Source organism: Oryzias latipes, chromosome 7 (genome assembly GCF_053564925.1).
Source record: "Oryzias latipes strain Hd-rR chromosome 7, Olatipes_Hd-rR_3.1".
NCBI classification, from domain to species: Eukaryota; Metazoa; Chordata; class Actinopteri; order Beloniformes; family Adrianichthyidae; genus Oryzias; species Oryzias latipes.
The window spans coordinates 28679908-28701036 of NC_136243.1; the positions used below are offsets into that span (position 1 = coordinate 28679908).

At 37.2% G+C, this 21129-nt stretch overlaps 1 protein-coding gene across 2 annotated transcripts; it reads right to left on the reverse strand.

The window, feature by feature from the left end:
* Nucleotides 1-740: 740 nt before the first annotated feature.
* Nucleotides 741-20174, reverse strand: kif5aa (kinesin family member 5A, a). Of its 2 annotated transcripts, none has more exons than XM_011476873.4 (29): nucleotides 19530-20174; nucleotides 15897-15984; nucleotides 15727-15800; nucleotides 15250-15354; nucleotides 14995-15043; nucleotides 14845-14900; nucleotides 14676-14763; nucleotides 11431-11555; nucleotides 11227-11331; nucleotides 10566-10714; nucleotides 10226-10374; nucleotides 9910-10088; nucleotides 9687-9755; nucleotides 9357-9563; nucleotides 8821-8967; nucleotides 8554-8742; nucleotides 8329-8446; nucleotides 6984-7045; nucleotides 6620-6729; nucleotides 6427-6528; nucleotides 6150-6210; nucleotides 5992-6063; nucleotides 5676-5780; nucleotides 5192-5408; nucleotides 4901-5075; nucleotides 4640-4719; nucleotides 4493-4532; nucleotides 4223-4308; nucleotides 741-3062 (listed from the first exon to the last, which is right to left on the reverse strand). In XM_011476873.4, the coding sequence occupies exons 1-28, from the start codon at nucleotides 19656-19658 to the stop codon at nucleotides 4230-4232; spliced, it is 3129 nt and encodes a 1042-aa protein (XP_011475175.1). In that variant the 5' UTR covers nucleotides 19659-20174; the 3' UTR covers nucleotides 741-3062; nucleotides 4223-4229. The 2 variants fall into 2 exon arrangements, with proteins under 2 accessions (XP_011475175.1, XP_078805654.1); XM_078949528.1 differs by having other exon boundaries at nucleotides 741-3084.
* Between the last annotated feature and the right edge of the window lie 955 nt (nucleotides 20175-21129).

The window sequence follows — 21129 nt, forward strand, 5'->3', positions numbered from 1 at the left end:
TTTTTTATTTTTATTTTTTTAAGTACGCTCCTAAAACTGTTGCCACAACTAACACATGACATCATGTTGAGCTTTACTAGTATATAGTTGTGTGTGACTGCAAAAATGGTTTCAGTGTGTCATAGACTGTGTTCATGTCTCTTTGTTATTGGGAATAATCATAATTGAAATATTTAAAGCAGTATGTGGATGTATGTGTGTGTATGTATATTTTACAATCAATATCTTTCTAAATTTACGTTGTTAGTCTTCTCTCGTTTAATTTTTTTGATTGCTTGAAATAAAGCATTTTCAAAATCCAAATCCCCCAAAAAAAGGAAGAAAAGGAGAAACTTCAGCCTTACCTGCAAGTGGTGCAACTGTTTGATCACACTCAGTGTAAATGCCTTTATTCAATTTAAAAACTCCTAATTTTTTAAAGAATAAAGGGGCCATAAATGTTTTTTCAAAAATCAAAAACTCTAAAAAAATTTACATATTGATTTTAAAAAGTTCCCACTGTGCAAAAAAGAAACCTTTCTATAGCTAAACTAATAATTTATAAAGTTGCGTTTATCATAAATTATTTAAGTACAACCAACAGAAAGTGTTCCTGTAATGATATATCCTGAATAAGAAAAAAAAATGAAGTAAATAAGGATTCAAATGATTTTCAACCATGTAATCAGTGACCCAGAAACCTATGAGATTATTTCACATCAATCTACACTGAGAGCTTAAAGAAAAACTTCCAGCGTTAATTCTTTTTACAAGTTTATTGAGCTTTTTACCACAACACAGAGGTTTACAGACAGAACAGCATAGTGATGGGTCTATATATACAGATATTCTGCAAGGTGGTTCCTCACATCATCCTGTTGACATTACAGTAATAGTCATACAGAAATAAATAAATGCATTTCTCTGAAACAAGGAAGTTACTTACAGTATCATGACACGCTAGTGTACGTACAAGATTAACAATATATAGCACATGTTACTGAGATATGCTGAAGTTGGAGAGATTGAAAACATAAAAGCGAGTCATTGCTAAATAAAAAAAGGATTTCAAACTATGGGTTGCTTGACAAGTTCAGGGGCTGCTTCTTTCATTTTAGAGGTCAGTGTAATGTTACTATATAATCTAAAATGGAAAATGTAGCCAGCCAATTGTTTTGTTTACCCCTTAAACAGGACGCACTGACAAGATTGTTGAGGAAGACAGGAGTGCACGCTTGATTCTGAAGCCCCGAGATGTATTAATGCCAATAGGAGAATCAGGTCTGTACTACTGTCATGCATGAGGATTTTGAAGGTGTAGTTAAAGGAGAGCAGAGGTGCACATACTAATGATTAATTTTGTTAATAACAAGCCAATTTAAGCAAGAAAGCACAGAAAGATTTATATAGGGAACAATATTTAAGTTGGTATAGATGTTGTGAGGAATATGACTTAATTTAAGTATGAAAGGAATTGGATTTTTCTGCAGTTTAAAGGATGGTTAATTCCATTACAGAGTATGTTCTGTTCGTATTTAACCATAATTCACTCAATCAGTGTCACATCACATACTCCACCCTAGACAAGCAGTTTTCTTCCATTCTGACTGGCTGGTCAGAATTTCTTATAGAAGAACAACAGCGACAACTACAGGCCACAGGCTTCTGTGGAAGAGTCCCAGACTGGTGGCTGCTCAGCTGGAAACACGCCTGCAGTAACTTTCAAACCACTGAACTCACCATTGAGACAAATTTAAAGAATTTGGTCATGAAATAAAGTCTTTTCCTCTGACAGTTTAAAAAAACGATTTGGGTCAAAACAGAAAACATCTGTATATATGCATCAGACTAAGGTGGTCCAGAGTTACAATCATTATATTTACCATTTTGTTTAGAATTGAAAAGCTTCTGATGCTCTGCTTCATGAAGGTGACTCTACAAGCACATTACTAAGGAGCTCTAATTCTAAAATTTGGCCAAAAATTTGAATATGCACTATTAAACCCCCTGGATAGGAGAACCCTGCTAGGACAAATAACTGAGTCTAGATATCTAAAGCTAAAACTCTTCTTTAGTATAGAATATGAGGATAATATAAGCTGCTCTAGAGCTAGTAATTACAAATGTATGCAAGGGACAGCAGTGTCAATTGATTCTGAGACATCACTTTATGTTAAGGCTCTGTTAACACAAGGTGGAAGGAAGCTTTTACTAAAAGTGTCAGAGCTGGACATCCCTCATTTGCAAAAAGCAATATTATGGTACTATCAAATTAAAATGAAATCAAGTTGCTGTTTTGATATCTTGTTTCCCTTTTTTTTTTAATTAACGTAAAACTAAAACATTCACAAAACAGAAAGCAGGATCAGGATTAAGGGAAGCCAGCCCTCACTCTGTTTGTGGCATCTGTTGAAGTCGATCAGACTTCACTCACAGCATTCCACCTTCAGACGGGAATCATGACACATGCGATGGTTTGAAAGCGTACCCGTTAAGCGACATGCACGAAGAGTGTTAGGCTTCTCGAACAAGCTACACACTGTACACTCTTATCTACGGCGGAGAGAAAGGGTCATTACTGCCTACAGTATGTTATCCGTGTGATGGCCTCGAGAAAATAGATGCAATGGATAAAAGAAGCTGTGTATTCACACAAACAGTTGCTGGTCAAAAACCTCTACTAGAGTATACTGCACTATTATTTACAATGTGTGTGTACTAAGCGGTCAGGAATGGGGTCAGCCGTGTTTAACTCTAAATATCTAGGAGGTAACACTGCTACAAACTTGCTCGATCGAGGATCAAGAAGTCAGCTTTATTTGACATAGTGATTCCTAAATAAAAATAAAGATTTAATTGGGTCTTGGAACTGGCTGATCTGGAAGGTACTGAAGCCCAAACCTGAAGGCATGAGTGTTATCAAAGGAGGAGGAGGAGGACGATGCTTCATCTAGTTAAATGACTACAGAGCTACAGATGATCATCCACATGTTCAGTGGGGATGCAGTGGGGAGACAGAAAGAAAGGCTGCATGCAACTCCAAAGGTAGTGTCCTTGGACAGGAAACAGTGTCTGGTCATCACCTGCAGAGAGGCATTAAAAAGACTGTTTTGTGTTACAATTACAGAAACAAGAACACATGTATGAACACAAAAAAATGTTGGTCATTTTGTTTATATTTTATAGTCATTTTATTTGTTTAAACTAAGAATTCAAGATTTGTCCATTGTTGCTTTCTGTTGTATTTTTTTGTTGTTGTTTTTTTTCTTTCGTCTATTAACCTCATGGTACAGTGGCCCAGAAGGGTCACAACACAACACTTTAGATTTCACAACACAACACAAAATCACACACTACAATTCGACACAACACTAAAAAGAATAAATCACTTGCGTTGTCAGTTATTGTGTTGTGAGTTGTTGTTTCAAGGTGTGAATTAATTGTTTCCTGTTGTGAGTTATTGTTTTGTGCTGTAAGTTATTGTTTTGTGCTGTGAGTTCGTTTTTTAGTGTTGTGATGAATTGTATTGTGTTATTTTGTGTTGTGTTGCGAAATCTAAAGTGATGTGCTGTGACCCTTCTGGGACACTGTACCACTGAGACCGCTATTGTTGTAATATTGGGCTACATAAATAAAATTGAGATGAATTAAATAGAATTTTTTTATTTGAGAAAGTGGAAAAGTGTACCAATGACACTATTGATTAGGTTAAAGGAGCAGAAATAATCATTTTTCTTTGTCCTTTTCTTCTTCTCTACTAACCCTTATAGACACTGGATGGTAGTAATTTGTTTAAAATACAGTTTTAACTGTCATTTTAAAGCTATTTATCATCTATCTGTTGTTTTAAATAAAGCTATGGTAAAAACATAATTTGACTTTTTCTATTATATTTTCTTCTGATTTAATGTAATCTAATCTAATCTAATCTAATCTAATCTAATCTAATCTAATCTAATCTAATCTAATCTAATCTAATCTAATCTAATCTAATCCATTCTATTCTATTCTTTCTGTTCCCCTTTCATTGTTACAAAAATTTCCTTTTGAATTTTTCTTTTTTTGTATATTGTCCTATTTTTCCTTTAAAAAGCAAAATATTATCATGTCATAATGTATTATATTTAAAAAAATAAGGTTGCATATTTTTGTATTTGTGAGTGTAATGTACCAAGTTGAGCTATTTTAGTGAAAAAGCATGTAAAGGTTCATATGTAAAAGTGAAATGTGTGTTGTTCATTACCATGACATTAACTTGCAGCAGTCTCCTGCTGAACGATGTAGTGCCTGTTTGAATCATCCACCTCGCTGCTGCAATGCACCTCACTCCTGTTAGTGCAGAAACACAACAAACATTAGAATCATTATCACAAAACCAAACCCAAACAGAGTTTTTTTCTATAAATTTTTGTAAATCAAATAGAAATAATTCATATAGATCTGTTACATTTTTTTTAATCTTATAAAATAGTCAACAGCTTTGTCTTCTTTTTATGTAACACAACATCCTTACCTGTTATCATTTATGTCTCTGGTTTCGTTGATGCTGTTACCTGTTGGAAACAAAAAAGCCATGTAACAAGTTAAAACCTATCTACTAAGTTCATATTTATAAATTAAATACATTCATTGTATACATGTTCAGGTTTTTTTTATTTACCATTGTCAATGTTGAGTGGGTAAGACTCCAAAATGTCCCCATTATATCTTCCTGCTCTGTAGCCCAATGCTGTGGAAACTCTGTCGAACATTGCGAAATTGAATTATAATGCATTTTTAAATTTCACAGTTGCAAGTCAAGATACTTTTCTAAATCTTATCATTCAGCATATTGAAAGCCTGGTCTAATCAAATTAATAGATGAACGGTAAGTTTCATTTTGACACATGTGATATGTATGAAAGAAAAGCTTTAAACTGACGAGTTGCTCTGGACTGAGTTGGGGTTGCAGTTGACATTTGCGGAGCTCTGATGGACAGTGCTGCCCTGGAAGAGAGCGTTGCTGTAGGTGTTGCCTTGTTCAGTGGCACGGATGTACGTGTAAAAAGGGTTTGTGGGAGAGCACACAGGCAGCTGCTTTGGCCTCACTGGCTTTGCTATCGGGATGATAAAGAGATAAAAAATGTCTCAGCAAATTACGTAAAACATGAATGTTTACAAAATGCAAACATTTAAAGACGTGTCTAGTTGAATGTTTGGGTCAAAGCGGTACCAATTTGTGCCGCATGTGGGCGCCGTAGAGCATTCTTTGCCCTCATGGCCTCTTTGATACGATCGACCTCTTGCTGGTAGCGGCGGCGGTCCATCATGGCACCCTCTTTTGCATCCCTCAGTGCAGTCTCCAGGGCCTTAACTCTCTCAGCAGTAGACCGAAGACGTTTCTCCAGCTTTGGAAGCTCACAGCGCAGATCTGCATTGTCACGAACCAGCTGGACAGAACAGATGAAAGTCAACATCAGTACGATCGTTCATCCCCTGCAAGTAATTTTCACCATGATATCCGAAAAAATGGCAACATTTTACTGGTACTTGAAATAATCTATTTAAAATCATTTAAAGTTAATCAAACTAATGAGTGTTTTTGTATGAAACTATTACACTCACTCACTCACTCATTTAGTCTGGAGAACATACTCACATCACTGATATTTTGAGCTGTTCTCATTTGTGCTTTTTTTGTTTGTTTTTGTTTTTACCTGTTTGTGAACCTTTGTAAGTTGGTCCAAGTTATTCTCAAGAAAGGAAATCTTCTGCTTCTGGGTGCAAGACCCCCCGCTATCATCAGGCTCCATTTCGGAACTCTAAAGAAGACAAATATAAAGGGATGATCAGAAAATCAAATGGAAAGCAACTTTTCCTACTGTTGTATATCAGCTTCTAACTTTACTGCTCTATTGGTTAAGTGTTTGTCATTTTATTCATAGGTTGTGTCAAAAGCATAGTGGAGGTTAATACTAAGACTGCCTGTTCTGTATGTTGTTTTCTTAATGTTTTATAAAGAAAAGAACTCACTTTTTTAACCCGCGACGTGAGGTCTTGAACGAACAGCTTGCGCAGGTTGTGGAGGGTCTGGAGTTCGCGGGCCTTAAAGATGGACAAACGGGAATTTAGGAAGGTAACTGGAGGATGCGAGTGGAAATGTAGACGGGCATTAGTGGCAGATCACTCACGACTGTCTCCTCCAGACCCTTCAAGTCCTGTTTGGTTTGCTCGTGGCGCTCATGCAGGAATCTGACAGACAAAGCAACAAAATCATCATCTCATCACTTTGCACATGTTGCACTACTAACGAGACATCAGTTTTAGCTTTGAGCGCCCTCTGCTGGAGTAAAAGAAAACAGAAACTGACTAGCATTTTAACTATTTATCAATGACAACAAATTGAATTAAAAATCAAGTTTACTCTGACAGATCAAATATGATTAATAAGATCATTTTGAGACGTACGAGAGCTCCTCCAGACGCTCAGTCTTGGTGCTGTCCTGACTCTTCAGGTGCTCAAAGTCAGCTCGCACTTGAGCCAACTCCAGCTCTAGCTTGGAGTTACGACTGGACATGTAACAGAGAGCAAAATCAGAATAGCCTTTTTATTTATTTATTGCAATATAGCACAAAGAAATTAGAAAGTGTGATCACGAACTCTGTGAGCTCATCAATGACCCTCTGCTTTTCATTGATCTCATCCCTTAGGCGGGCCAGCTGCTTGTGATGCAGGCCGCGGTGAGATTCCACTTGCTGACGAGACGGTTTCTGGAAAGCGAAGAGGCCAAATGTGTTAAAATATGCTGACCAAATATGCTTTCAATATTTTTCCCAGCCCTATGGGTTTTAGACATTATTTATGAAGGAAGGATTCCGGCAAATCCTATACAACTCACACTAAAAGAAGGCTTGAAATATATGAACAAAACTGCAGAAATAAGTTAGTTGATCTGAACGGACTTTAAGTACTCACATCTGAGGTGCAAGTATAATTTAGGGTAAAAACAGAAACAATGAAATACCTTCACATTTCCATCTTCAGTCTCACCCTTCTCTCCCTCCTTCTCGTCGAGCAGTGAGTTATCTGACAAAAAGAAATAAAAATCTGCAGTTTCAATCTGCACAGCAGCGAGAAGAATAGTCTGCCTGAATGTCCAGAACAGTCACAATGTCCAAGTGTCTACACTGCAAACTATTTGAACCATTTAAAAACTTGTTTTCAGACATTCTAGATATTTGATCAGGTTTGAAGTTGTTTTATCTTTTCTCTACACCTTTCCAAAAACTTTTCTCAAAGTCAGTACAGCTGAGAAATGTGTGTTTCATTAATAGCTAGTTATAAGGAAATTATTGGTAAAATGAGTCCACATATTTTTGGTCAATACCCTTGACAAACTTGACTTTAGGCTCAAAAACTCTAATTCCTTCAGTTTAGAAATGTTTATGACATCAACATGCACTTTGTTAAACAGAATAAATCTCAGTTTCCAAATCCTGAGCACAGTTGTTTTGAAGACCATGACAAAACGTTTATCAAACATAAGATTTCCACAGAAAACCAGTCATGAACATTGATTTTTAAGGTCAACTATTAGTGACGTGCCTAAAAGAACACTCACTGCAACTCATGTATTAGCACTTGAGAATTGATTGGATTACTGAAGCTTACAGGAAGATGTCTTTCAACATTGCAGGTTTTTCCTAGATTTCAGGCTGAGTTCTCAAGGGAATAACAACAGAAAAATTGTATTTTAATGGGAGAATTATTTTTGGGTAGTGGACACAAAAAGCTAAATGCCATCTTGAATTTCAAGTGCTGAAATTCTATTAATTTTTTGAAGGTCGTAAGAGGAGCTGTGGTATGTAATTCAGCTTTAAGTTTTTTATTTTAGAGTTCAAAAAATCTTGACAAGTTAGACTGGCATTTATTGTCATTATTTTGGAAGCAGAAAATTAGATTTTTGTTCTAAGACTAAGTGCTACTTTTAGATTGTATGAGGACTTATTAAGATGGGTCATCTTATACAAATTATTCTCATTTTGTTCTAAATTTTGTAATTTCCACTTATTATGCTAGTTTTTTGTCCCTATAATCGAGCAGAACTACATAAAAAAAATCAATAAATATAAATCATTTGTTTAGAACTGGCAAAAAATGCCAATTATTGGGCTGTATAACATTCAATTTGAAGTAATTCTGACAGTTATCTTTTTGCTTTTTTTTCGTTCATGTGGAACTCCTTTTTCTAGAATTTGATTTCTTGGTAAGTAAAAATTCCTGGATGGACAGATAATTTTAATTCTTCGTAGATATTGTTTTTGTCCTATTTTTAGGCTACTTCTTTTTGCAGTATATCTGTGCATTACCCTGCTCCTGCAGCTTGGCGAGCTCTTCGCTCAGAGAGTCGTGGCTCTCCTCCAGCTGCCTCTTCTTCTGCTCCACACTATGCATGTACTCCGTCAGAGAGCGTATCTTTGCCTCATGCTGCACAAATACAAACACCAAAGAGCCATTGAAGAAAAAAATCAGCTTTGGTGCCACACATCTTTACATGAGAATATTATCCCATCTCTTTTTCTCATAGGATTTACCTGAGAGATGAGAAGTTGGCAAGAAGACAACTCCCTGCCGGTCTCTTCCATCTTGCGATGACACTCCAGCTGCAGGTTCTCCAGCTGACGGCAGCGCTTCACCATGCTCTTCACCTCTGACTTGATCTTGCTGATGTAGAGACGAGCCACAGTGAACTCCTCTTCAATAGCACCGCTGATCTCCACAGGCTGGACATTGAAAAAAAAAATGACAGCAATGTCTGTGTGCATTCCATCAGTGAATGAAATGTTTGATGTTTTGCTCACCAGCTTGATTTCTCCATTGCCCACGATGGCGCTGAACTCACTGAGGTCCCTCATGAGTCCATTGAGGACGTCAGCAATGCGCTTCCTTTGCTGACCGCTCACTTCCTGCATACGAGAGAGTTCTGCCTCCAGCTCCATCAGGTTCGCCTGTGAAAAAGGAGGGCAAGACACCAGCTGAGTTGTGAAAGAGCAGCGTACAGACGCCTATCACATAAAATGTTTTCACATCGGCACCAGCACCTTCTTTCTTCAGGCAACATTTACCCCCTAAATTAATCAAACAGAGCTAATAGAAATGTCAGAAAATAGAGTATTTGAAGTGTTGCCTTAGAATATTTCGATTATTTTATAGCAGTATTTCATTTTCCAATAATTCTGGACAATTTCCCATTCACAGAAAGTCTGCTTTTGTCACAGCTTGTCTACTTGGTGCCACATCTAAGCAGGAGGGTCAGTCTGTTGCCCCTTCTGTGCCTGATTTTCTGTTCCTGCCTTTTCGTCCTCAGGCAGACAACCACCCATCTCTTCAAACATACCATTTTCTGTGCCAGCTGGTCAGCCAGCAGCTGATTCTGCAGACCTTTCTCCTCCACCTCCTGGCTCTTTTGGTCATAATTGATGGCCAGTTCTTCCAGAGCCTGAAGCACCTCCTTCACCTCGGCTTTGGCGCAGTCACTCTCAACCTGAAGCCTGCCAAGCTCAGCCTGGACCTTGTCCCCATCGCCCCTGGAGGAGGCCAGGAGCTGAAAGTGAGATGATAAAACATGGAGATGCATTATAGAACAGAACTAAAACATTAAATATTATTTGGTGCCAGAAAATTTAAAATTGTTTGTCAAACTTTTGTCTGTGAAGGACTTTCTCACCTCATCTTGGTCCAACATCTGCTGCTTTAGTTTCTCCACCAGCTGACACTGAAGGTTGATCTCATCATCCTGCACAGCCAGCACCATGTTTTGCAAAGTCTGTACAAATCTCTTGTCATTTTGAGAATGCAATGTATTTATATAAATATGACAATATAGAATGAACACCTGGCTTAACCCTATTAAAGAAGCAGAAGGTGAAATGAGTCGTTAATATTTCAACCTTGTCATCCAGCTGTTTGTACAGCTTGCGGATCTCCTCCTCATACTTCTGTCGCTCCTCCTCAGAAATACGGACCACAATGGACGAGGAGTCGTTGTCCAAAATGGGGCGCTCCTCCACAGTCTCGTAACGGATCACTGTGTCTGATGAGGTGCGCTCCGTCTCTGGCACATTCTCTCCTAAAGGTAGAAAAGGCAGAAAATCAAGACGTTAAAGCAAATTCATCAGAACATTGTTGTTTGGTTTCTAAGATGTAAATAAGAGTTTGTCTCCAGAGAAAAAAAAAGTACTGTTACTAAAAATCATTAAAACGCACCATTCCTCCAGCGGTTGAGCTCAGCCTCCAGCTTCTGAATAGTTTCCTTCAGAGTCTTGTTCTTCTCTTTTTCCTTCTCGTACTTCCTCTTCCACTGCTCCGCTGTCAGCTCCAGGTTGATGGAAGCAGTGTTTCTGATTGTCTTAGCACTTTCATGAAATAAAGGAGAAAAGATAGTATAATAACCTAAAATTACATTTTATTCAAACGCGATTTTTAAATTGTTATTGTACACATTCAAGAGGATTTTCAATGACAAAGCCTTCAATTGAAAATTTTTAGTTGTGCAGATCCCTGTAGAATTTACAACACATTCGCTGACGTTTACAGGTGTATTTACCGCTGTCCAAACATCAGAGTCGACTTTGTCTCTGCTTCATTGTAGCTGGATGGAGAGCAGCAGATGAACATGGTGGTGCGACAGTTTCCACCCAAGGAGTCCTGCAAGATGCGGGTCATTTTGCTGTCACGGTACGGAACGTGAGTTTTCTGCAGGAAGAGGCAGATAAAAGATAAAAGAAGAGAGATGGAGGCATACATACATCATTAAAGAAGAAAGATCATTGGAGGAAGAAACCATGCAACAAAAAAAATTACACATTACATTTAATTTTTCCACACTTTTGGCAATATAATTGTAGATTACAATCAGATGATAATCTGACTTCACTGCTCCTTTATCTGAATGTTAAAAACAGGTTGAGTTGAGTTGAGCCCCACTACACTTTTGATTTTCTGTTGGTGCTTAATATTTAAATCTGTTAAACTGACTTAAATTAAAGGGAGGCAGCTCCTTGGCAAATGAGGTAAGGGGATATGAAGATTATTTTAGCATGTAGGTGATCAGGGCTCCAGTAGTGCTTTCTGAATTTAAATTCATGAGTGTGAGACTTAAAGCTTGAACTTATTACATAATCGCTCGTCTTTATTTATTTTAGGACTCCTAAAATTAAGCGTTACTAATAGAAGCTCTTAGATTTAAAGAGAAATGTATCTCTTACTGTTCCCTCAGCCAAGGCAGAGATGACATTGCCCAGAGCAGAAAGAGACTTGTTGATGTTTTTGGCCTCATCCAGGACAGAGCCTGCTGCCCCTGTCTTGCTAACCTAAAAATTGAAAGAAAAGCAAATACAAGAGGTAAACAACATATTTTTTTTTTTTTGGGTGGTGTTGGGAGTTAATTATCAAACAATATGTGACTCAACCTTCTCACTGCCAGCCAGATCCACTAGGTAGAGTTTCCCACACAGCTTCTGCTCAGTTTCAACGTGCTCCTGCTTGATGTTGATCAGAAAGATGCTGTGGCTGCGAGAGCTGTGCTCATTCATGTCTGTTCAAAGAGAGGATGGTCAAAAAGATGGCAATACAGTCCACTGTAACAGAGTTTACCAATAACACCTCCATTGCTGCACTGCAGGCCCCTTAGAAACAAGCCCAAAATTCATATCCCAATGACAGATTTTATTTAAAAATGAAAAAAGAAAATCCATCAACAGGGTAAGAAAATAATCCTACCAAGAATTCCTACTTTAAGAAAAAAATTGTAGACACCAAGACATGTTTTCTCAAATTCAGATTGAAAAAACTTTCTTTATAAGATTATTTTCTTTTTGCAGGACAGAGATTAAGACTATTTTTCTTGAAACAAGGGTCTTCTTACTTTTTTTCATCTTTGCAAGGTGTGCAAAGCTACAAAACAAAACACAATAGTTAAAAATAAACCCAAATGCTGTTAAAAGAAATGTGGCTGAAAGTGGTGCCTATTTCTTTTTTCTTTTTGCCTATTTCTATAAAATCTTTATTTGACAAAATAATATCAAATACAGTTTTTTTAACAATAAGATAAACTTTCATTTTAAATAATGTAACACTTGGATTGTTCTCACACACGTTTTGTCACAATATTCTACCAGCGTTTAGTAGCTAATGACAAAACAGCGGGAAGAAACTGTCTACAGAGGCCTGTGCTCCTTATCCTTCCTGACAAAAACTTCCTCATGTCAACCGTCTCATAATGGTGTTAATAACATGATTTGACATAAGCAAAAACAGCCTTCAGTTGTATTTTATTTGGGGGAAGCCTTATTTACATTTTTTTGTAGATTCACTTGATCATTTTTCAGTTACAGAGGATAGACAATATATTCTCACAGATGTGCATTTTACTGGTTTACTCTTTTTTTTTGCCTAACTGAAAAAGATATCTGCATTGTGATGTAACCGACATCCAGCACCTTTTTAAAGCCCAATCTGCAAATGCCATCACCTCTCAGACAGAAAGTCTAAGTTTCCCCGCAGAGATGATATCAGAGGGCATTAGCGGAGAGCTGCTCCATTAAACTGCACTCAGCTCACAACTCCACAGCACGGTGAGTCAGCAGGCTTTGACTGGAATCACACAACGCTGTGCCATTCGGGAAAACATCTGCCTGATGTCTCACAGACACACTGTCAGTGTTTTCACATGAATTTATCATCTATTTATGTTCTTTTTAATTGAATAAGACAGAATTTGACTTCCATGTTGTCAATTACACTGAAATTGCATTTTCCTTTTAATATAAATTTATAATGTTGCCCTCTAATATAAAAAATCATAGCTGTTAATGCAGCCCTGTAAAAGAATATAAATAGTACAGTTATGTATTAACATGCAAATTAAATTCAGAAATATCTTCAGTAATTGATTCCAAAGTTAAAATGGAGTTTTGCGGCGGCCCTTATGGGACAGCTTACCTTAAGTAAATGCAAGGATAAAATTAGGATGTTAACAAACTAATTAATAAATTATTGACCTGCCAGCTTTGAGACTGATCATTTTTGTGACAAATTTTTAAAATGTTCCAAATCCTTATTTTAAACATTTTACAAAAAACTATAAATCTAAATATGCAGTTCTTTGGGATAAACACAGATTTAGAGCTGGTATCATTGTAATCCCGTTTCTTTGTTTAACATTTGTGAATAAAAACAGATTTGTATTTTATTAGATTGCAGAAAAAAAGCATCACGTCACAATTTTTAACAATGTAAAGGCCACATCACACAGCCACTACGTACATTTTGCACATTTTCCTCATAAGAAATGTTGATCTTTCATGATACACACGTAATGTACACAATTTGTTTCTTTGTGTTCGTCTTTCGTCAAGGTGCGCAGATGTCCATTGAGGATTTCGGCCAACAGGTTTTTACGAAGATTTGGTTGTTAGCCATTTAAAATTTTTGGTCAGTTGAGAATTATGCAGTCTGCGCGTGTTTTAAGTCAATTATATGCAATTATTACGTAACACGTACACAGTTGTGCATAATTTTTGACAGGTGCATTCTAAAAATGTGTGGTTTTCCACGACCATTCCACATATGTCCACGTATATCAAACAGACTTTCAGGCATGTACCACCGACGTATAACTTTTATATCACATATATGGTGCACATATCACGCTAAAATTACATATCTGACACATAAATCACGTGTTGATTTACGTGTTCTTTGCGTGGTTTAATTGTACTTCTTCCGCGGTTTTATCGTGGTTCATTTGTGTTGCATCCAAGAAAATTTCACGTAAAGAATCACAACCTTTCTTACTTTTGCCACATATATTCACCAATATTCATCCATGTGAAATATGCACAAAATGCACGCAGTGGCTGTGTGACATGACCTTTAGGTAAATTATATTAATAAATCATATTAATTTATGATCCACCAGGCTCTTTATTTCTATACATTTGCAACCTAAGACCTTCAGAACAGGAGTAGATGGTATACCGGTAGGTCAAAATAATTGTACAGGAAAACTATTACTTTAAAAAATGCCTAAATCAGGACCTTGAAAATGTTACTGGATATCCCATATGAGGAGAAAAAACTGCAGAGGAACAGATTCATTTCACTCTGAAGTGCAGAGGTTTGAGCAGGTGAGGATTTATAACACTTCAGCATTTCCGAAGCACAAAACTTTTTTCTTTTGTCTCCTGCCATTTGACTACAGTGAGTCAAGACAAGCCTCACAAAGACTTAGCAAAAACAAGTGAAGGAGGCTCTGAGGATAATTCTGCTACTCCATAAAATGTGTTGAAGTCAAAATTTTAGCATTAAACAATTAAACCAAGTCCAGTTGGCTACTTTTTACCCACAAATTACTTTTGATATTATTTGATTCAAATTCACAAAACTCAACCAGTAGGAATTTTAAAAACTCTTAGTGCTGATATTGTGAGACTGATTGGAGCTTGTAAAAAACAACATGGCATGGATTACATGATGCCAAATAAAGGGCTCAGTCACAACAAGATCTTCATCTTAAGACCCCCAGAAAAGTGAATTACAGTTATATTTTAATATGGACAAATATGTCAGTCAAATGTTACTTTTTAAGAATTTTCAGTTTTTAGGCTTTAGCTTGCAATCGTATGCAAAATAAAACAACAACATAAGGGCTTACTGGTCACAGCAACATGGCGGTTGGCTTTTCCCTCATCAATCACATCCATGACCTCATCGGGGCTCGAGACAAAGCGCTCGGTGCATCCCTGAGGGACAGCAGAGACCAATATGAGACAAAGACACGGCACAGACATCACAGTCTTTTTCATTAGAAAACATTCACCAACCTTCACATATGGAACCCTGTTCTTATCCTCGTGGACAGACAGGTTGGTTTTTGTCACTTAAAAAGCAAAGACAAAGGAAAACACCATTAGCATTATCACTTTGAATACTGAAATAGTTTTTGGATGCACGTGTGTCTGCTTAGCACTAACCATCCAAGAGATCACGGATTTTATCCATGTAGATTTCAAAGTACGAAACCTATTAAAGGAAAGGGAAAAGAATTTTCAGTACAATGAGAAATAAAGAATAACTATTAAATGAAAAAAACTGAAAATTAGTCATGCTAATTCTTCATTCACACAGTAGTAACCTGTCATGAAACAAACATTTAAATGAATAAGATGCTTTGTTTTGTAAGTAGTAAAACAAAAGCTGCACTTAACCTCATTCAATAATTAACGCACCTTAATATGAAATTCAAGGTTTTCATCCATGGCAAAAATGTGGTTGAAAATATCCTCAGCAATACGGGGAATGATACCCATTTGGTGAGGGTCATGCAGCTTACCCTGTAACACAATTGTACGGATGTGTAGAATAATGACATCGGTAAATTCGAACAGTTATGTGTTTAGTGCAGTTATAGTGAGTCTAGAAAAAGTCAAATCTACACAAAGTATTAATAAAATATTTTTGTTAAAAAGAGGAAACAAAAAGGTGTCTGGGAGAGAAAAACTTATATATTTTAGCAGGCTAAATAGTGTTTTTATTGATCGATGCTTCATCTTCTCTTCAATAATCTAGTAATATTAAAACAACTTCCTTAAAGCAGACTACCTAATTTGGATAAAAATACCCTGCTGGATAATTAAAATAAGCAGATATTTTATTCATTTACATATTTTCATACAAAAAAATGTGTAAAGGATCAAAAACCTTACCTCCATGGTGTGAGTTTTCCCGGAGGAGGTTTGCCCGTATGCAAAGATAGTGCCATTGTAGCCATACAGCACATCTGTGGGGGGAAGACAGATGAACCAATACTTTCGACTGAAACTAAACTAAATACTTCTTAAAATGTACTTTAATGTCTTCACTGGTTTAGTCATACCCTTGACAATCTGCTTGGCGCAGGTGTTGTAAACTTGCTCCTGGGTGGTGTTGGTTGGAAACACGCGGTCAAATGCATAGGGCTTCCCCTGTGAACAACAAAAGATGATTCAAACATTATTTAACTTACAACTCTTTATTTTTTCATATAGATTTCTTAGGGAAATATTTTTAAAAAGCTTTAATGTGTTTCCAAACAAGTAGCCATCCATCTATTTTACATCATTTTTGTGGTATAATTACAAACTTTTTTAGTGCACAAAGAACTTAATCAACTCAGATGACTTGTTTAATTAAAATGTAACCACCTTTATTGAAGGTATATCTGTTATGGTGAACTATTACTTTTATGTTAAAACCAGAAAACACTCATTCTTATGGGATCTTGATGTGGCTCCGACGTGCAGGCACTCATTGGCGCTTTATTGAATGCGTGTGGCGGGTGTGAATGGCACCCTAGTCTCCTGGGCAAAGATGTCAAAACAATTTTGTACCTGGGAAACAGGAAGTATCTCAAACCACACTTCTTAGAGGGCGTTTCTCCAATTTGACATAAATGTTTTGTTGACTCCAGTTTCCAATCATGTCTTTAATGCCAGAATGGAATTTTTAACCTCTTCAAGGAAGTGTCCACTTCCGTGCAGGTGCAGATGAATTTTGAAAGCCTGCCCTGATGTTGTGGCTCTTCTGCACTGATCCTTTTGTAGGATTGTTTAGTTCCCTGAATTTTAGACCAGAGTACTCCTGACTGCACTGGAGAGCACAGACCAACAAATAAGTTACTCAGATATTTACTGTTATTTTCAAATATATTAATCATTATCATTTTTATTTGACTTAAAGTCCAACTGCAGTCATCTTTTGATCTATTGTAAAGTCATTCCCATTGGTCTTTTAATTATGATTATGCTGTTTTTAGCCAAAATTTTAAAAACTCGTGTCGTTTTCTTGGACATATTTCTGCAGAGCCGCACTAGTTCGCTAGAAATTTTCAACTGAGTGGTGGGCAAGACTGTTGGTGCTGAGTAAGCCTGCCCTCATTTCCCATAATCTCTTTGTTGACACTCTCTCCCACATTACTGGTTCAATAAAAATGGTGAACGATATTGAAGCTATTCAGCTGTACAGTTTTGAGACAGATGGCAGCTCAGACGAAGAAAACAAAGACATAAATGAATCTACAGTATGTGTCTGCAACTGGATGCATCAGAATGGAGCAGGCTTTTTCCAACTGCATATTTTTGTCTGCTCCTGATTCACTTTCATTTAAATAAAGGAAATACTTAGAAATGCAATTTTAAGATTCATTTTCTTTATGTTTGTCCACCATGTTTTAAAAAACCAAAAACATAATTTTCAATAGAGTGAGTCTTTAAAAAAATACTTGAGTTGTGAAATGAGGTGAAGAGAACTCATCTGAACCAAATGTTATTTTTCTAGTCTAGACAAAAATATATTTATTTTCCGCATTGAGAAAAAAAATCTAAAAAAATAGAAGGCATTGCGTATGGTTTTTATGTTGTGCTTTTGTCGTAAGCAGAGTTGACTGAAGAATGAGTGTCTAGAAATAGGCACACTGTGTTCTGTTGTGTAAACAAATTCACTAAAGTTCTTTATAAAAGGAAAAACAATTTAAAGTAAACAGAGCTGACAGCTGGGTATTTTTGTCCTATTTGAAATCTTCTTCCACTTTCGGCTTCTCCCATCAGGGGTCGCCACAGCGAACAAGTCGCATGGTAAATTTGGCAATGTTTTACGCCGGATGCCCTTCCTGACGCAACCTTCTCAAACCGGGCTTGGAACCGGCAGAGGTAGAGAAGGGAACAGGGAGCAGCCCGGAGTCGAACCCGGGTTTCACGGACGGAAGGCGCCGCAAACCAGCATTTGAAATATTGACCCAAAATCTCCTTTCACCAAAAAATTAAACAGACTAAAAATCATCAAGCATCAGAATGTGGAGTCTCTGCTTTTTTTGTGGAAAAAAAGTGAGCTACTTATCGCAACTGTTTAGTCCAAAATGTTTTTCATCTTGGAACAAGTCTTGAGCTATTGGAACAAGGTGCAACAGCAATCCCTGTGTCACGGAGATCCAGTATGCAGTGTTGGAACCACAATGTGTTCAGAGCAGTTCTTTAGTTTTTAAAAAATGACTTTTCACTGGGTGGTTTCAGATTAATATTATACTTTGGTGGTCCTTTTTGGTTAGAGATTCTTCAATAACTTTGCACAAATTGAAAAAAACATTTCTTGGTAAAACTACAAAAGCTTTGTCAACCATTATAATGCAATCCTCCAAATGTCTTATCTAATAGATAAGTCCCAACGCAACATCATAATGTGAGATGCTAACTGCATTAGCTTTCATCAGCAAATTGACTCATGTGCAGACCGCCCCCACATGTGACAGATTAACCTGAATGGAGGCAGGAGGAGAGAGGGCCATCAGAAACGTGGATTACAATCTCTAAACTTTAAGAAAAACATTGGGGGTAATCTGGAATATCTCCTTCTGTAAGAGCCAGAAAGGAAGACAATGAGAATGTAGCTAGGAAAAAAACAAGCAGGTCAGACTGTGATGCATGAGTTGACTAAATGATTATTGATCCTCACTTTGAGTAATTAGTGAGATCGGTTTCAAACTGTAGTCAGCACTGTGCGAGAAAAGGAAGGTCAGGATTGGAGATTTGCATCACTGCCAGCGATAGTTTCAGCTTCATTCTTCTGCTTTTGACTGACCACATGACTAAAAACATTCTGCAATAAGGTTGTTAGAAAGTTGCACCTTTGCATTGAAAATATTAAAAATAAACAAAAATGCATCCCTGAGGGACAGCAGAGACCAATGTGAAACAAAGACACGGCACAGACATTACAGTCTTTTTCATTAGAACCCATTCACTACCCTTCACATATGGAACCCTGTTCTTATCCTCGTGGACAGACAGGTTGGTCTTTGTCTGATAAAATAGCAGCTGAGGTTTTAATCTGTGGGAATTCATGATATCTTACCTTAAAAGTTTTAAATGTCAACTAAAACATTCCTTTTTAGAACGGCTTTTAATACTCAGCATAGGTGCCATTTTATTTTATTTTATTAAATTTAATGCATTCGTATTTGTCTTATATGTATTTTATTGATAATTGCTTTTTGTAATCATTTTTGTTCTTAATTTGCCTAATTTTGAACTTTTTTTTGTCTTTATTTTATTGTAAAGCACCCTGAAGGAGTTGTAAAGCTATGTAAATAAATCTTCATTCATTCATTCTTGTTTCCAAACATTTCTGTATATTGAGTTTATACTTATTTTATTAATCTATACTTTAAGGGCGTTTTTTGCCAGATTCAATAAATAAAATAGGATGATGTTGTTGCTTCCAAATGATCCACAGAGCTCTCTACACCTCATGCAGGTTATGCAGTGCAGACCTGTGTCAGCAAAGGCCAATGTGCGCATTTCATTTACGCAACTCACCTTAAACAAACTCTCCGTAGTTATAAGTGAAAATGAAGCTAAACGCTGTTTTATTTCCAGATTCATGTATTCTTTTCCATCCTCCATTCAGATGTGTTGGTTTTCAATGGATGCGTTTTTCTATGGAGGCCCACATTTGCACAACAAAGCCTTCCACTTACCCCGACGATGACAGTGTCGTCAGCCTGGAATTTGGGTAGAAACAGGTCCCCTCGCAAAATCTCAGCCTGGTTCAGCGGACGAAAGCGACACAGCACTTTTATGTTGCACTCTGCAGGGATATCGGCCATTGCGCAGATTGAGAGATGATGCTGGACGAAAGGATGCTGCCGGAGCTGGAGGCGAGAGAAGACCCGGCCTGATGTTTGGAAGCGTCAAAGATAGGCAAAAAGGGGACAAGAAGACCTCGGCCCTGGGTTTTGTTGAGTCCCTGAAAAACGTTAATCCCGGAAAACTGAGGGAGAGAGCAAATAATCTGTGCGCAGCAAGAGGATGTTTGTGTCGCAGTGAAGAGCACAGGCTAAAATGGTTGTCCAACAGGAAAATAATCACTACATTTTTTTTTAAATTTTTCAAATCGAGGGTTTATCCTTTCCCAGGCGATTTAATGAGCGCCGTCCGTGTTCGTTTCTTTTTTCCAGGGGCGTCGGCAGCTGCTTGTGACCGGCTGAAGGTGAGGTGCTGCTGGAAGGGCAGGGAAGGAAAGCCGCTGATAGTCGGCCTGCTTTACTTTCAACAGCGCCCTCTGTCGGTCATCTCTAGCAGGGCGTAGTCTGCATCCTGTTTGAAGTGGTACCCGGAGCCTCAGCATCATCGTGGGTCCTGCATACTCATGAGGCGGAAATGACAACCCCACGATCGTCACATCCGACCTGAAAGCTTCCTTAATCTTTATCCTCACATCAGAGCAAAAAAGTCTAAACTGGAAAGTATAAGCATAATCTTTAAAGGTACATTATTTATATTACTGTGGCAGGATGAGATAAAAAAAGATGTCCTGCTCTATTGCATAGGAGAAAACTATTATAAAAAATACTAGAAAAAAGAAGAGTATACCTGTATATACACTTGTATATATGTGTGTGAAATGTTATAGATTAACATTTGTCTCTAAACTACACAATCTGTTTGCATATTACATTGGCTGTTTGCAATGTTGCCTAACCCCCACCAATTTAGTTTTATTTTAAAATTAAATGTGAATATTTATAAACACATAATTGGAATAAATCCTTAAAATTTGTAGTTTAGTGGAGCTTCACCTGTTTTTTGAGACATATTCATGTAGTTTTGACTTTGTCTTTGCTTTGTATTACTTTTAATTTTGTCTCTACACATTTGATCCATGTAATAGAATATAAAAAACGTTTGATCTCAGTTTTTGCAGTAAAGATCTTCTACTCATAATTGAAATTTTAAGACAGTATAAGGTTCATTGTGAAAAAAGAAAAAATATGAGATCAAGTAGTATAAAAAAAATTATAGTTAAAAAATGCTCACAAAAGGCCCCAGACTATATCCTAGGCACTTTGACATTGGGAGTTGGGTCATTGGGAGTTAGACCCACTAGACAGTGCACTGAACTTTTTTCTTCATTGATTTGTGATCTTCGCTGGTTCCATGGATTACATGAAATCCTCTCCACCTTTATCATGGTAGGGAGAACACGTCGATGGTCATCTTGACCCCATAGGATAGCAGCACAAGGGTTAATAAGCTGAAACGGGATCAAATTTAGAACAAAAACCAATACAAGTTCCA

Coding starts and splice junctions, on each gene's coding strand:
- kif5aa (XM_011476873.4), bottom strand. CDS start 19,658: ATGGCCGATATCCCTGCAGAGTGCAACATAAAAGTGCTGTGTCGCTTT. Junction 15,355..15,726: donor GGAAAACTCACACCATGGAG/GTAAGGTTTTTG, acceptor ATTGTGTTACAG/GGTAAGCTGCATGACCCTCA. Junction 9,756..9,909: donor ACAAACAGCTGGATGACAAG/GTTGAAATATTA, acceptor CTGGCTGTGCAG/GATGATGAGATCAACCTTCA.